The sequence below is a fragment of the Trichosurus vulpecula genome, chromosome 5 (genome assembly GCF_011100635.1).
Source record: "Trichosurus vulpecula isolate mTriVul1 chromosome 5, mTriVul1.pri, whole genome shotgun sequence".
Taxonomy (NCBI): domain Eukaryota; kingdom Metazoa; phylum Chordata; class Mammalia; order Diprotodontia; family Phalangeridae; genus Trichosurus; species Trichosurus vulpecula.
Window position 1 is genome coordinate 47,887,381 of NC_050577.1, and position 16,290 is coordinate 47,903,670.

Here is a 16,290-nt window from a genome sequence, read left to right on the forward strand (position 1 = left end):
CCAGGGTTTGCTTTCTCCTTTGCATATGCAGAAGACAATGGAGAAATAGAAAATGGAGCATCTTAAGTTCTGCTATTCCACCGTGAAGTCCCTCCAGGGTCTTTAAAATGAACATCAAAATGTCAGTTTGGTTAGGTGTTCAGAAAAGAAGACAGTCTTCTGGGTGAGTCAGTCACTTACCCTGCCCCACCCAAGCCACACCCTACAGAATTGTCACAGTTTACCAGTTGGGTTTGATAGTCCTTTCCACCATTTTCTGAAGGGCCAAGTGCATTGGTGGCAGTTAGACCTTCTGCATCTCAATCTGCTGGTGATAGTGCCGCATCTGACCTTTGCCATTCAGCTTATACACAGAGCTCTTCTGCTGTCGCCTTCTGTAGCACCACACAGCACTGATAACCCCCAGCAGCAGCAACAAACACAGAACAATCACTATGACAGCAATTACGGGGCCTTTACTGACGCTTGAGCAATCCTCTCCCACACAAGACTCAGTGGTTGGAAGAGGCTCTTCTTTTATGCTTGAGGTGGGAAGCTCTTGCTCCATGAATCCCTCAGAGGGTGAGTCTGGGAAGCTGCTATGGGTGCTGAGCATGGTGGTCTGGGCAGGAGGAAGAGTAGTGGCATCTGCCTCAGCATCTCTGGGTGATGGGATATGGTCAAGGGGTTGGGGATCTGCTATCGTCATTGTCCCTGGGGTTGAGTTGGTAAGGTCATAGAGTAAAGTGGACAACGGAGATTCATCCGTTGCAAATCCCCAAGGCACAGTGGACTGATATGTGACCATGTCACTCACTCCTTTGCTGGGACTCACATTCTCAGGGGCAGTAGTAGGTGTGAAGGTCACTGGTTCATAGTCCAATGTTCTCATCAGAGTGACAGTCAACTGGGTTATATCGTCACCTATAGTAAACATGGTACTGCTGGATTTTTTTACTTCTACATGGTTGGGCTGGTCAGTCATAACCAGAATACTTTCATCCAGACCCACTGACCCATCTCCCTTATCCCCTTCATCATCTTCTTCTTCCTCCCTTGTCCCATCAGTTACAGGGTAGCCATCTAACCAGGACTCATCACTGCTGCTCACAATGTGTTCCCCCACCTTGCTGTCATTCCTGCCAAGGGTTGGTCCAATGGGGAAGTCAGCACTGTCATAGATCATTTTGGTACCTGGCTCATGGAGTCTTGATTTCACTCCAATATGGTTATCTCCATCTGAAAAATGCCTCTGGGCATTCTCCTCTATCATCTCCTTCTCCAACTCAGGCTCATGAAAACCCTCAGCTGGAAACCAAAATAAATGTTTCTGGCTCAGCAAGGAGACCGGGGATTCTGTGGGAGCACTGCCTTCTCCTGGCAGGCCCCTCATCTTTATGTCCTTGTCCCCAGCCATGCTTTCTCTCCCTAGAGAAACAGAGATGGAATAACCCTGCTTTAGTTTGTCAGAGGCTTCTTCCAGGTCCCCAGCCTCCTTCTCTTCCTCCTTACTCTGGTCCTTCTTGTGATCTGTAAGTGGCACTGATCTATCATCAGGGAAATTCTCTTCATAGTCGATATGTGTTTCAGCTTCATCTAGGAAAAAAAAAGGAGGGGGTGGCAAGTCACATTAGACACCAGAGCATAGGCGTTGTACCTCCCCCCATTAGATTGTGAGCTCCTTGAGGGCAGGGACTGTATTTTGCCTCTTTTTGTATCTCCAGGGCTTCGCTCAGTGCCTGGCACACAGTAGGTGCTTAATAAATGTTCATTAATTGATTGACCTGTCAGAGGCATTACCAAAGTGAGCCAAGTTTGTAGGATGCTCCCTTCTTAAAAAAAATCATAGGCGGTGCTTTTACTGTAATGGGGATTTGATGTGGAGTTGAACGCTAGTTCCTTGACTGTAAGGAGTATATTGTTTTTATCTTTATAATGCTAGGCCCCCCCACACCATGTCTTGCACAGAGTGTGTCATTGAACTTAAGTAAACTGAATTGTGGAACTAGAATCTGTAAAAAGAGTCAATGATGATTCAGAGTTTTAAAAACCTGGAAGCTTGGAAGGATGGTAGAGCCTACAACAGAATCATGAAAATGAAGAATAGCTTGTGCTGGTTACATTTGAGGTTGAGCAGAGACAATGTGCCTGCCATGGCTACCATCTTCCCATCTTGTTGTCTATTGATTTCTACATTTTAGCAGGTGAAAAATTGGTGTCATGTTGAAACTAGGATGCCAGCTGAACACACAAATGCTTTGTGAAATCTCCCACTAGATTTGATGGTGGGAACTGTATTTTTCTCCTTTTTTCTATGACTGTGTCTTGAATATACTTGATACTTTTAAAGAAGGACTGTTGAATTAAGTTAGATTGAAACTCACTGAGCTGTACCCAAAGATTCAGTGAGCTTTGCTGAGTTTAACTATGAAAACAAATCCAGTAAGTTTTACTTGCTTCCCTTTCTCAGTCATTGATTCAACAATTTTTGGAAGATTCTAACATGTGCTAGACTTTGGGAGAAATATGAAATCTAGGTTACGATATGGTCACACATATGTGGAGTAGCCCCCATGCAGCGAGGGAGGGAGGGGAGAGGGCGAAGACAAAATAAATGCAATATTATGTATTAAATGCATTATAAAGTTATGATTCAAGTGTTCCACAAAGTTAAGGGGAAAAAGCTGTTATAAGCTGAAGGGATCAGTGGAGGCTTCATGGAGTTGGTGACTTTTGGCTTGGAATTGACACAACATTCAGGCATCATCCTAGCTTCAGGAGGACACAAATTTCTCACTTGCTCAGATGTAAAAGTCAATACACAACAGGATGGAAAGATGGCAGCCATTGCAAACACATTGTTCCTGCACAACCTCAAACATAACCAACAGAGATGTTGGCTGCCTTTATCTGAACATCCTATGAATGAAGGCTTCTCTCTGTTTGGGCAAATTTCCAAGGTTTGGGGATTTGAAACAAACAAAAACAAACATCCAAACAAATTTTGAATCTCTTTGAGAACAGCCTCATCCTTATCTCACCCCCACCCCACACACACACTCTTCATTCTTTTTTGTTGTTCAGTCATGTTTTTCAGTCATGTCTAACTCTTTGTGACCCCATTCAGGGTTTTCTAGAGAAAGGTACTAGAATAGTTTGCCATTTCCTTCTCCAGCTCGTTTTACAGGTGAAGAAATTGAGGCAGATTGAGTTAAGTGACTTGCCCAGGGTCACACAGCTGGTAAGTGTCTGAGGTTGGATTTGAACTCAGGAAGATGAGTCTTCCTGACTCCAGGCCTGGTGCTCTATCCACTATGGTGCCACCTAGCTGCTTCACTCCTCATCCTGAGAGGGGATTTTCCCATGGAAAGATACAAGGACTAAAGCAAAAATAGGTCCTGGCTGTCCATTGTAATCTCTTGCCTCTCCCAGTGACTGGAGGGCAAACAGCCAGCTCTTCCCACTGGGTATAAAGTAAGCTGCAAAGTTATATCTGGAGTTTCCAGCAGACATCTTGACTGCTCCTGGCTTGAGTCTCATTCAATGTAGACAATGAGATAGTGGAGTGAGTTGGCTGTGAGATAGCCCAAGGCCCTTCTGTGTTTGTACAGTCTACAGTAGCCACCTTTATGTTAGCTTTGGGGGTGCCTGTATGAAAGCATCCATTCAGCTCTCAGATCATCAAAGGCATAGGCCCACCCCTCCAGCTGGGAAGACTTGAAGCTTTCCCCATCCCTATCAGAATGCCCTGGCTGGCTGGCTTCTTTCAGCAATGTTCTGCCTTCCTGTCCTTGCTCTGTAGACTACAGGAAGGCACCGTTGGTCACTAGGTGGTCGTGTGGCTAGTGTTAACTGTTTCCCTTAGCACTTGAGAATGAAGAACCAGGAGAATGAAGGTCAGAGGACCTGGGTTCACTACGGGCAAATCTGCACCTCTAAGACTCCAATTCCTCATTTGTAAAATTAAGATGTTGGACAAATGATCTTCCACTCATTTTCTCATAGTTTCTGTATAATCATGATAAGAATGCTTACCTGTACATACATACATTATTTCATTTGAGCCTCTCAATCACCCTGGGAGGTGAGGAGGATCTTAGAATAGATTTAGAGTTAGAAAGGACCATTGTGATTATCTCATCCAACCCCATCCTCTTACAAAAGAGTCTGTCACTCAGCCAACAGGCGTTCATAAACATTTAGCAGTAAGCATCAAAAAGCATTTATCAGTCACCTACTGTGTACCAGGCAAGGTGGTAAGCTCTGAGGATGCAAAGAAAGGCAAAAGATAGACCCTACCCTTGAGGAGCTTACAATCTAATGCAGAGTCTAATGAGAAAACTGAGGCTAGAGCAGTTAAATAATGACCCATGGTCATAAAGGAAGTATGTCATAAAGGGCTACCTAAAAGTAGGTCATGAAGGTCATAAAGGCAAAGCTGAGAAAATATTATGGGTATTATTGTCCTCATTTTACAACTGAGGAAACCGTGGCTGTAGAAAAGTGTCAGGGGCAGGTTTTGAACCCAGGACCCTCTTGTTTTCTAGCTCCAAATCTCTTTCTACCACTATCCTGACTCTCTCAAGCATCAGCTACAACTTTTGTTCAAAGGACTTCTTGATAAGGAGGTGATAATGATAGTGACGACAAAAGCCAGCATTTGTTCTAAGAGTGCTTTAAAGTCTGTAAAATGTACAGATATATTTTCTCATTTGATCCTCACAACAACCCTGGGAGCTAGATGCTTTATTATCACTGTTTTACTGAGACTAACTCATCCTAGTCACGGAGGCAGTTAGGGTCTGACTCAGGACTTCCTGTGTGATGCTCTACATATTGCACCTTCTCTGTGTGGAGTTTGCACAGAATAGCTCTCTCTAGAGGTTGTTTGTTTAGTTTACTCCCTACCTTAAGCATAAGGCCTTGAACATAGTAGCCATTTTTTAACTGGATTTATTGTTCTGTTGACCAACTTCACCCTTTCTTGATGCTAATGCTCCCTTCTTTCACTCGGGGAAGGTGGTCACACTAGACTGACTAGATAATGTCTGCTCACCCCACTACTAAAGAGATGTCTCTCTGTGCCTCGAATGTGGGCATTTAATGAAATCCTTCCCACTGCTCAGACCAACAGTCATGCTGAGGATGCTCTCAGAGCCCAGAGGGCTAATTTCACTCAAAGATTGGGGTTAGAAAGTTCAGGTGACCCAGAAAAGTAGCAGCCTGCCCTTGACACCCAGCCTCCATATTCTAGGCTTTAATCTCACAGAACACAGTGCAGCAAATGTCAGCGCTGGAAGGAACTTAGAGATGATAGAGTCCAGTCCTAAGGTTCTAAACCCTGGGTTTCCGCTAATGTCTTAGCCCTAGCCAAGAAGCAACCAGAGAAGGGCTAATGGAATTTTCAAGTGGTTACATGCAAAAGAAACATAAAAACCCTGACTAATGATGGATAATATTTTGTATTTGTAAAATACATGGCACTTTGAGGTGCACGGGGCATATTTTCCCCATTTGACAGTTGAGGAAACAGGCTCAGAGAGGTTAAAAAAGATGCTCAAGGATATATGGCTAGTACCTGGCAGAGCCAAGACTAGATTAAATTATATTGTTTTTTTTTTTATTTTTACTTCACCCTCATTTCTGAATACATCCATTCCTCTTCCCTCATTCAATGAGCCATCCCTTGTAATAAAGAATAAAAAAGAAAGAAAAAAAAGTTCTATACTCCTGGTCCCCCACCTTTGCAAAGAAAGGAGGGGGGTACATGGGTCTCATTGTTTCTCTAGGTGGCAAGCTTGCTCTCGATAATGACAGACTAGAGACTGGGTCTTTACACTTCCCACTTTCTCTCCACCCACCACCTTCCTTCAGTGGGATTCAACAAACAAGAAAAAGAAAAAAGGATGAGACAAGAAATTCCAGGTTCCATCTCACCACATAAATACTCATTTCCATTTCACACACTTTGCTCTCTAGGATGAGGGGAGAGTGTTGAGATACTCTAGTTCAGAGAATCTGGGTGGGTCAATGTGGGCCATCAGTAGAAGCAAAAGACATAATCTAGGACTAGAGAGCCTATGGCCACTGTTTTCTTTTTTGAGCATGGTTAGCCCTTCATAACCTGGCTTCAAACTATCTTTCCAGATTGTTTCTATGTTACTTCCCCCTCCCTCAAAAACCTATTCTAGGTTTTTGTTCTGTTTTGTGTTGGTTTTCTTAGAGGTAAGTAAGGGAGTGATCAAATGAAAGCATAGATCACTAGATGACCGGGAGAGCTCTAGAATCTACTGTCACCAGAGCAGGATTGCTACAGCAATTTTCATGGGAGTGGCCTCACACTCCTACATTAAGACACCGATGATGCTACTGGATGACCTAACTGGATGGTCAACCAGTAAGGAAAAATAGAGGAAGGAGGAGGCAGGAAACCAAAAGAGGAAGGGAAGGGAGGAAAGGAAAAGATGGAAGGACTGATGTCAATGCCAGCCACAATTCAGTGGCCACTGTTTTCAGTGGCCATAGGCTCTCTAGTCCTAGATTATGTCTTTTGCTTCTACTGATGGCCCACATTGACCCACCCAGATTCTCTGAACTAGAGTATCTCAACACTCTCCCCTCATCCTAGAGAGCAAAGTGTGTGAAATGGAAATGAGTATTTATGTGGTGAGATGGAACCTGTTCAACATGGCGCTCTCCTAGCCTGCCAGTTCTACATGGCTTTTTTTTTCTTTTTTGAGCATGGTTAGCCCTTCATAACCTGGCTTCAAACTATCTTTCCAGATTGTTTCTATGTTACTTCCCCCTCCCTCAAGCACATTCTGACTCCATTGATTGGCTGAGTTGATCCCCACATACAACATTTCACCTGCTGCCTGTATCTTTTCATAGGCTGTATCCCTCTTCACCTCCAATCTCTTGACATCCCTGGCTTCCTTCAAGGCTTGGCCCAATTGCTGCCTCTCCGACAAAGCCCTTTCAGCTCCCACAGTTAGTAATGCTCCCCCAACAGAAATCACTTTGTATTTATTTTGAATATTTTCAGTATCATTTTATGTGTGTGCTTGTTATTTCTTCCTAGTAGAATGTACGCTCTTTATAGGTAGGGGAGGTTAATGTCTTTGTTATATTCCCAGTGCCTAGCACAGCATCTGGAACAGAAATGGTTAATAAATAACTGTTGAGTTGAATTAAATAATTGGAAGTAACCAGTATTGGACTCTGTAAGCAAAGCTAACGTCTGCCTGAAAATAGCTATATCCTGTATTTACTCAAGTGTCATATCACTTCAGTCCAGTCCACATACCAATTTTAAGATTTAATATGAAGGTTCTTGGTGGTATCCAACTCCCAATTGGTACTTTGGCAGATGTGATGATTTCATCAACATGGGTACTACTTACAGTTAACACAGGTCATAATCCCACCTTCAAGCCTCCATCCTAAGAGAGCTGGTGTCGGTGCTTGATGTTATAGGGAGTTGTGAAAAGAGATAGACGGCTGGCCTTATAATCAGGAAGACTGACATTTGAGTCCTACTGTTGACTACTAACTAAATTATAAGTAAGTTCCTTGCCTTCTTGCCCCTGGCAACTCTCTAAGACTCTGAATACCAAAGAGCTGTGTGTTTCCATCATTACTTGGAGCTCTCTCTCCCATGAGATCTGGACTGTTCTCCTCAAAAGTCTCACCTCCTTGTTTTTGTTGCTACAGGCTAAAGGAGGAACTTTAGACTAGGGAAAATAAATCATCAGATGTGCTCATCAGCTGAACCACCTTGTGTTCTATTCTCGGCATTGCTGTTATTTGTCCAATACTACCATCATTTCTGACAGAATGTAAGCTCATTGTGGTTAGGGGTTAGATCCCTTTTGTTTTTCTAGGTCTGACAGTAGTGCCCGGACACAGAAGAGGCACTCAGTGAATGTAGGTTGACAGATTGATACAGTTCTTTTCATGTTATGCTAGAGTAATTATTATTATGATTGTAATTTTTCTACCCTAAAGTCCTACCCCAATGCCTCATCATGGCACGGAGGTGACCTTGGCTCTGGAAGGCTGTACCAACACAGCGCAGATTCTGGCAGGTGCTATTATGCTGAGATGATGTTGAGCAATGCTCAAAGGACCAACCCAGCTAAGTCTGGAAAGCCTCAGCCACTAAGTGATGAATATATTTTGGCCAAAGCAACTCATGAAGAATGTCTCTTCATGGAGAGGGTGCAATATGCATTGGTGGGGGGGAATACTCCATGCAGATTAAATCAGGGACCTTTGGAAGCACTGAAGTAAGAAGAATAAGAAGGAAAAAGGATAAGAATTTATTCTAAATCTCACCCTGACTAGATCTGTAACACATTCACTGGGACACCATCCCATGAAACATTTCAAATCCCAATTTGAACTTAATGTGAAAAATATCCCAGTGAGTGAGAACAGAGGACCCACAGTTCATTGACTAGAATATAAAGAGCTCAAGGAGACAGTAAATCAAACAGCATCTGGCCGTGAAGGGGCAGAAGGAGCTGATTCCCTCACAGCCAGAAGAGATGCCCAGGCCAGGGCCTGGGAAAGTGGCCAGTGATGTCATCTGGGAGTCTTGTAGTTTCAGGGTAAATACTCTGACTCTATACCATGGGATCAATATGTCCCAAGAGATATTTTTAAAGAAAAGAAAGGTCCTCCACATACATTTTCCATCTAAATATGCAATTAGTAAAATTGTGAAGAAATTAACTCCAAGAGTTCAAAGGGACATCTAATCTATGCCTCCCCCAACCTTCCACCCCCTAGCTCCTGCCCTTCCCCCCCCCCCACTCCAAAACCAACCAGGACAAGTGAATATTGGGATACTTTTTAAGAGCTCCAGAGAGAGACAGATCCACAACCTCCACCAATTTAGCAACCTTCACAGCTGAGGAAGTCTGCATCATTTCTATTTTCTTCCCAAGCTAAACCCAGGACTCCTTTTTTTTTTTAGTTAAATTTTTTCAATTAACAAGCATTTATTTTTTCTCCCTTCTAATTCCCTTTCCTCCACTGGAATGAAGAAAGAAAAGGAGGAGAAAGAAGGAGGAGAAGGAGGAGAAGGAGGGGAAGGGGAAAAGGAAGGGGAAGGGGAAGGGGAAAAGGAAGGGGAAGGGGAAGGGGAAGAGGAAGAGGAACCTTTGTCACAAATAGACATAGTCAAGTAAAACAAATATCCACAAAAGCCTATGACTTCTTATGGTCTCCTAAGAAAACAGCATTTGGTGTTCAAATATGGCCATACCCTCCCTCCCATCCCCCAACCCCACCCCCACCCCCAGAAACATTACAGGAAATGGAATGAGTTTTTATAAGAGGATCATTGTCTTGACTCAGATCATTATCAATGGAGAATCAATTCTTAATTAGCTTTCTTAAACATGCCCATGGAAGCTATATAGAAAGGCTTGGACGAGAGTCACATGGGATGAGAAAGGGTGGATGAATCACTGGATCATAAAATTGTAAAGCAGTAGGTAGCCTCAGAGGCCTTCTAATCCAACCTCTTTTTATTGATGAGGAAACGGAGGCACCTAGACAAGAAGTGACTTGTCTAAGATCACCAAGGTAGTAAATGATGGATCCAGGATTTGAACCTGGGTCCCAAGACTCTAACTTTAGCCTTCATTCACTCACTACACCAAGGGAGAATGTACCCATGCTGATGAGATCACAGATCCATTGAAGGATCAAATTTCCATTCTTGCTATTAGTAGCCTTAGCTAATTCCTCTAACCTCATAATGCTTCCTTCCTTCCTTCAGCCCTGCTTTACTCACCCCCAAATGCCACAAAACGGTCCATTGGAACAATATTTTACTCACACCATAATTGTGAACTCCAACTAAAGCTGTTCTCATGATGCCTTCTTGCGCAATTATAAAACTTTTACTGCTTTTTAGTGTTGTTTTAATGTCATACAATATTATATTCTCATCTGCCCACCTCTCCCCACCTATCCTTTTTCTTCACTTCCCTGTTTCTGGGGAGGGCTCCATTCTGCCTCTAAAGCTCTCTGTCTTCAGCTCCACCTCATTGAAGCCCTTACTTCTTTCAAAACCACTCAGGGACTGCTTCTTCCAAGAAGGCTTTCCTGATTTCTCCTGGTTGTTTGTGCTATCCCCCCTCTCCTCCAGTGACTTACTATCTATTTATTTTGCATGTATTTCTGGCTAATTGTCTTCTTACAAATGGCAGTCCCCAGTAAAACATGAACTCCTTGAGATCAGAGACTTTGTTCTTGTCTCTTTTTCTCCAGAGTCTAGGAAAGTGTTTTGGCAGAGCAGATTCTCAATAAATGCTTGTAAAATTGAATTCTACTAAATTTCATTAGAGCTGGCAGTGGCTCAGGGGTATCTCTGTGCCTAAATTCTCACCTTGGATCCTGCACAAAAATCAACTCTTGCAACGAATTGTAATTTTTAACTTAAAAAAATCTTTATGACTGTGGTCTTTTTTAGTTTATAGAAATGTTTCTGTCATTTGGTTGTTTTGGTTGTGTCCAACTTTTTGTGACCTCATTTGAGGTTTGCTTGGCAAAGACAGTGGAGCGGTTTGCCATTTCCTTCTCCAGCTCATTTTACAGATGAGGAAACTGAGGCAAACAGGGTTAAGTGACTTGCCCAGGGTCACACAGCTAGTAAGTGTCTGAGGCTGGATTTGAACTCAAGAAGATGAGCCTTCCTGATTCTAAGCCCAATGCTCTATGCACTATGGCACCACCTAGCTGCCCCAGTACTGTTTCAGCCTCTGTCCAATAAGATTTGGATTCTTCATGATCGCTAAGGTGCCTTTCAGTTCTAGCATCTCACAGACAGGTGTGAGGGAAGTCACAACAACTATTTTTAGGGATTTTGGTCCCAATGAATGTAACAGGCTTAATCCTTAGTTGCCTTGATAACACTGCTAAATAATTATGATGGTGAAGTTTTGGGGTCTTGGACTTCGAGTCAGGAGGACCTGGGTTCAAATGCTCTTTCTCTGATACTTACTAGCTGTGTGAATTTGAGCAATTAATCCTAATTTCCTCATTCATAAAGTGGTGATAACAATACCTGCAATGGCTACTTTTAGGGGTTTTTGTGAGGGTCAAATGAGGTAATGCATGTAAATAGCTTTGCATGACTTTAAAGTATTATATAAAAGTTAAGTCATTAATTAGAAACACAGATCATAGATTTAAAGCTCAAAGCAGTGTAAATGTTTAACAACTGGCTCTCTTCCCAAAATATACACAAGACCTACTTTCAAGTTTAATCTGCCTTAACTTTTTTCCATCACTTTCTGTTCTAGACAATCAACAGTAAATTGAGTCCTGATTTGTAGCATTTGACTATTACCTAGGTGTAAATGCCTCCTGTGAAAATTTAACGATCAGCTCATTGCTGGCTAAAAGGGACCTTCAAAGTCATCCAATCCATCCCCCCTCAATTTAGAGATCATAGTCTCATTGTATTTAGTGCTGGAAGAGACTTCAGAGTCCATTCAGTCCAACCATTTCATTTTACTGATGAGGAAACTAAGGCCCAGTTCAGTTAAGTGACTTGCCCAGGGTGACACAGTTAGTAAGTGTCTGAAGCCACATTCAAACTCCTGAAGTCCAATCTTCTGACTCCAGGCCCCACACTCTATCTACTATAGTGCCACCTAGCTATGCTTCAATACCTTTTCCCGTGTCATTAGGAATACACTGCATGTCATCTGGAGCTCTTGTGACACACCAAAGAGCCTCCCAAAGTCTCGATCCCTGCCAATCTGGAAGATGACATTATAAAGCATTGATGTACGAGGGCTTCTTTCTTAAATGGAAAAGTTAAAAAACAAAAAGTGTGCTTCCGCCATCACTCGCCAGCCGGCCTCTGACTCCCCACCTAAATACCACATCATCACCCAGTTCTCTAAATGGCAAAAGGAAATTCTCTGTTTCCCTAATGGCCAGGCATAGGATGAGGACAAGTTGAAAACATATCAGTGCAAAGGACATCTTTCCATGGTATCCTCCCATTAAGAGAAGAACCCTCACTGAGTCACATCAAAGCAGGGACCTAGACTGGTTTTGTTGGCCCCCACTTTATAAACAGCCATGTGATCACCCACTCTGAGCAAATTACAAGGTATGCTGGGTGAATAACAATGCATGTTGGTTTTGTTAATTTTACTTTTAGTACAACCTTGATTCAACTAATAATTTTTTGTTTCTTGGTTCATCAAGTCTTTGATTTGGAAGGCACCTTCGAAGTAATTTGATATAATCACCATGCAAATCATGAATCTTGTTTAGAATTCTCAAAATAATGATAATCTAGCCTCTACCTCAAGGACTCCAGTAGCAGAGAACTTACTGCTCCATCGAGGTAGCCTTCTCCACTCTTGGATCACTGTAATACTTAGGAAGTTTTTCCTTATATGGAGCCAAAATCTACTACTCTCGATGGTTTATGGATAACTTCCACCCAAGTGGGAGCCAAACAGAACAAGCCTAATCCATCTTCTTACATGGCAGCCCGTCAAATAAGTTCCTATCAAAAAATCAGGCCATTTTAGGCAAAAACAGGCCTTACCTGCTGTTTCCTATTGGGCTTTTGTACAGGCTGTCCACCGTATTTGGATTGCTCTCTCTCTCTCTCTCTCTGTCTCCACCTCTTGTAATTCCTAACTCCCTTCAAGGCTCAGCTAAAATGCCACTTCCTTCACAGGGCCTATCCTGATTCCCCCAGTTAGTCCATCCACCCCCTGGAAAGCCCGTTTAAAAAAAACTTTGTTTTATATACATCCTCTTTTTACTCATCTGTGTACATGCTACATTTTCCAGGAGAATATAAGCTTCTTGAGGGCAGGGACTTGCTCGTTTTCGTATCTGTATCCCTGGCTTCTAGTACAGTGTCTGGCACACAATAGATGAGTAATAAATGCTTATTGATTGATTAGTTAATTAGGCAAATGTGAAAGCTGTATCTATAAACTGAGGCTTTCAGGGTAGCTATTTGGGATCAAGCTGAGCCAGCTAGGGAACCGTAAGTCCAAAGCTGGGTTTTCTTCCTAACTCTACCACCAACTTGCAACAGGATACTAGTCAAGTTACTTTAACAGGGTGCACCTGACCTTGGTTTTTCTGTCTACAAAATGGGTGGGTAACAACTGAGAAAGAATGTTATAGCAAAGCATTTTGGCACCCTTAAAGGCAGTGAAAATTATAGCATGGCTCAGTGGAAAGGCTGCTGAGGACTGCAGTCTGAACCTCAGTTTTGCCGATCCTCAGCTATGTAATCTTAGATGAATCCCTTTTTCTCTCTGGGACTCGGTTTCATCATCTGTACAATGGGAAGGGCACTAGATCATCTGTATGGCCCCTGCCAGTTCTGAGCACCTTGCTCAGGAGCATGTAACTCCTAAGCATCAGATCTGATACTAGAAATCTATAGAGAGGGAAGGGCCTTGAGGGTGGTCCAGTCTTGGCACTTTACAGATGATGAAACTCAGGCTCAGAAAGTTTCAACCATTCACCCAAGGCCGCACAGCTCACAACTGTCAGAACCGGGACTTGAACCAAGGTTAGAGGAGCTGAAAAGGGTTTCAGAAATATTCTAGTCACCTAGCCCACCCTCTTCTTGTGCCAGATGAGAAAACTGAGACCCAGAGTGATCCAATGATTTGCCTGCAGTCACACAGAGCAGGGGGGAGGGGAGGATATGGAGGTGGGGGAGAGGTTCGAACTCTGAATCCAGGGCTCTGTCTATACCACTACCACACATCACTGTAAATAAGTAAGAAACCTGGATAGAAAATACTCTTCTTTTCTGACCACTGCCCAGAAGGAAGTATGGCTGTTTTGTCCAGACTGTTATCTGTAAACCATTTCAGAGAGTCTCCCCCCCACCTCCCCGCCAAAAGGCTTCATTCCTCTACTCTCCATGCTCTGAGCACCCCACTCCCGCGTGAAAACGTGCAGCAAAGGAACAAGCCATTGATTCCATAGCAAACCTGTACCCTGATCCTCAGAACTTCACCATTCCACAAGCGTGACAGCACTTTTTTTTTCACCCCTAAATCTGTTCTGAACTGTAATACTACATCCCAGGTTCTTTCTTGGGCAGGCAGGGGCAGAGGACAAGGGGTACGGGAAGAGTATGTTCTCTCTGCTGCAGAAGAAATAATAATAAACCGCAAAAACATACATTTCCCAGTCCCCTGCCAAAGGTTGCTATGTTTAGGCTGAATATGCTTGTGTTCTCTGTTAGAACAAGTCCCCTTTCATGATGGGAAAGACAGGAAACAGTAACTCTTCAGGACCTTTTTTCCTCAAAAAGTTTTTTCGATTAGAAATTATGGGCTATTACCTCATGTGTGTAATGTGCTGGAGGGCCTCTTACCACAAATTATTTGATTATGATGTATTTCTTTGTTTCTCTGCGGCTGCCACTAGACACCAAAAAATTGAGAGCTCACATACGGGAATGGTTTAGTGTATGTGATTTCAGTCATTCCTGGATGGCCAAGGCTCTATTTTTGACACTTCAATCATATTTGCATTTCATCATTCAGAGATCCCATACAGCTGGCCATAAATGGGCTGCCTGAGCTGAAACCCAACCAGCGTCATTAATAACAGGCAGCGGCAGCAGCGAGGCCTGTCAGGTGAGTTTGGGCTGCGTCTGCCCTGGTCGACGTCCAGTCAAGGCAGGCCATGGAAGTCGGCCACATGGAGACAGCCTGGCTAGCATTCCAGCAGCTTCTCAGGTATCACTCTCAGATCCCACCATCTTTTAACCACAGACATGTGCACAGTGTTACAGCAGGTGAGCCAATCAATCCAAGGACCATTCATCCTTTGCCCAGATAGGCAGCGGCCAAACGTTCTGTGATAGCAGACACTCAAAACATCTTTGTGGGCTACTCAGTATGCTTATGGCCCCGGCGCCATCAGGCTAGCTGGATTCCTTCACATCTGTTCCTTACCTGGAGTTTTCCCACTCTTACCTCTGTTTACCCTATCTCACTCATCTTTTCACTGTACTCCCCACAATCCAATCCCTCACTTTTTATCATCTCTATTCTATGCGTTCCTTCATGACCTCCTCTCACCACAATCCCTTATTCTGCCCTCCTAATCCTCACCTCAAGGGCTATATTGCCCCTGATCCTTGGTCCTCTCTCCCGCCAATCTCTTGTCCATCCCATATCTTGGGCTACTTGCAAAACTACATAGATAATGAGACCATTGATTTGGAGGGAGGCTGAGTGGGAGAAGAAGGACCCTTCCATACGCATTGCTAACTTTCTTTGTTTGGAATGTAAAATGGGCAGAATCTGGTAGTGTTTCTCAGAGCTATCCACAGGCTACTACTTTAAAGAAATCATTTTTGTTACTTTGAGGTCAACATATCCCTCTTCCTTCCTACTTCTAGTACCAGTCATGACTGCTCTGTGGTGGCCCTGTGGATAGAGTACCTGGCTTGGAGTCAGGAAGACCTGAGTTCAAATCCAGCTTTATACACGTACTGGCTATATGAACTGAGGCAAGTCACTTAACCTGTCTGCCTCAGTTTCCTCATCTATAAAGTGGGGGTAATAATAGCACCTACATTCTAGGGTTGTTGTAAGGATTAAATGAATGTTTGACATACCCTAAGTGCTATGTAAATGTTAGCTATTATTTTATTTTTATAGAGCATAAAGGAATGGCAGGAACAAGGATTGATGCTACTCAGTACCCATCGGGGATGTTGGCAGAGATTTTGAAATACTGTTTCCAGGCCTGGCCATTACTGATTTAATAGAATGATGGGCAAAGGAAGAAATGAAGCAAAAGTCAGAGGGAGACAAAAGGAGAAATGAAAGAGCTTGACTAGAAAATAACTCATCCAAAAGTAAGCGCATGGTTCTGCCATCATGCTGGGCCTCTTCACTTTGATCAGAGTCAAGCAGGCAGCAAGGGCAGTTCTCTGGTTTGGGAGCCTGGAAGAAAGAGATTCTTAAGTTGCTGGAATAGGAAGACAGAATGAAGGGCCTCTCCAACTACTTCTGCCAGTAATATGTTGAGTGCTTTTTTGTGCCCAGGACAGTGTCCCGCCATAGAATCAAAGGATTTGGACCACCTGGAAGGGACATCAGACATCTGGTCCAACCATTTCATTTTACAGATAAAGTGATGGCCAGAGAAGGAAAGTGACTGGCCTGAGGTCATACGGGATTATTAATTTTAGACCCTGAAGGACCTTAGAGGATATTGAGTACAACCTTCTCATTTTACATGAGGAAAATGGTGGCATTAGGAAAGTAAGTGATT

The 16,290-nt window shown here is 43.3% G+C and overlaps 1 protein-coding gene across 1 annotated transcript in view; it reads right to left on the reverse strand.

Moving 5' to 3' along the window:
• Window positions 1-271: 271 nt before the first annotated feature.
• The window catches only part of SUSD5 (sushi domain containing 5), an 89,571-nt gene continuing 73,552 nt past the window's right edge, over window positions 272-16,290 (reverse strand). The window contains exon 5 of the mRNA XM_036760512.1: window positions 272-1,575. Coding sequence (XP_036616407.1) covers window positions 284-1,575 — 1,292 coding nt within the window. The 3' untranslated portion in view covers window positions 272-283. The remainder of the gene's footprint in view (window positions 1,576-16,290) is intronic.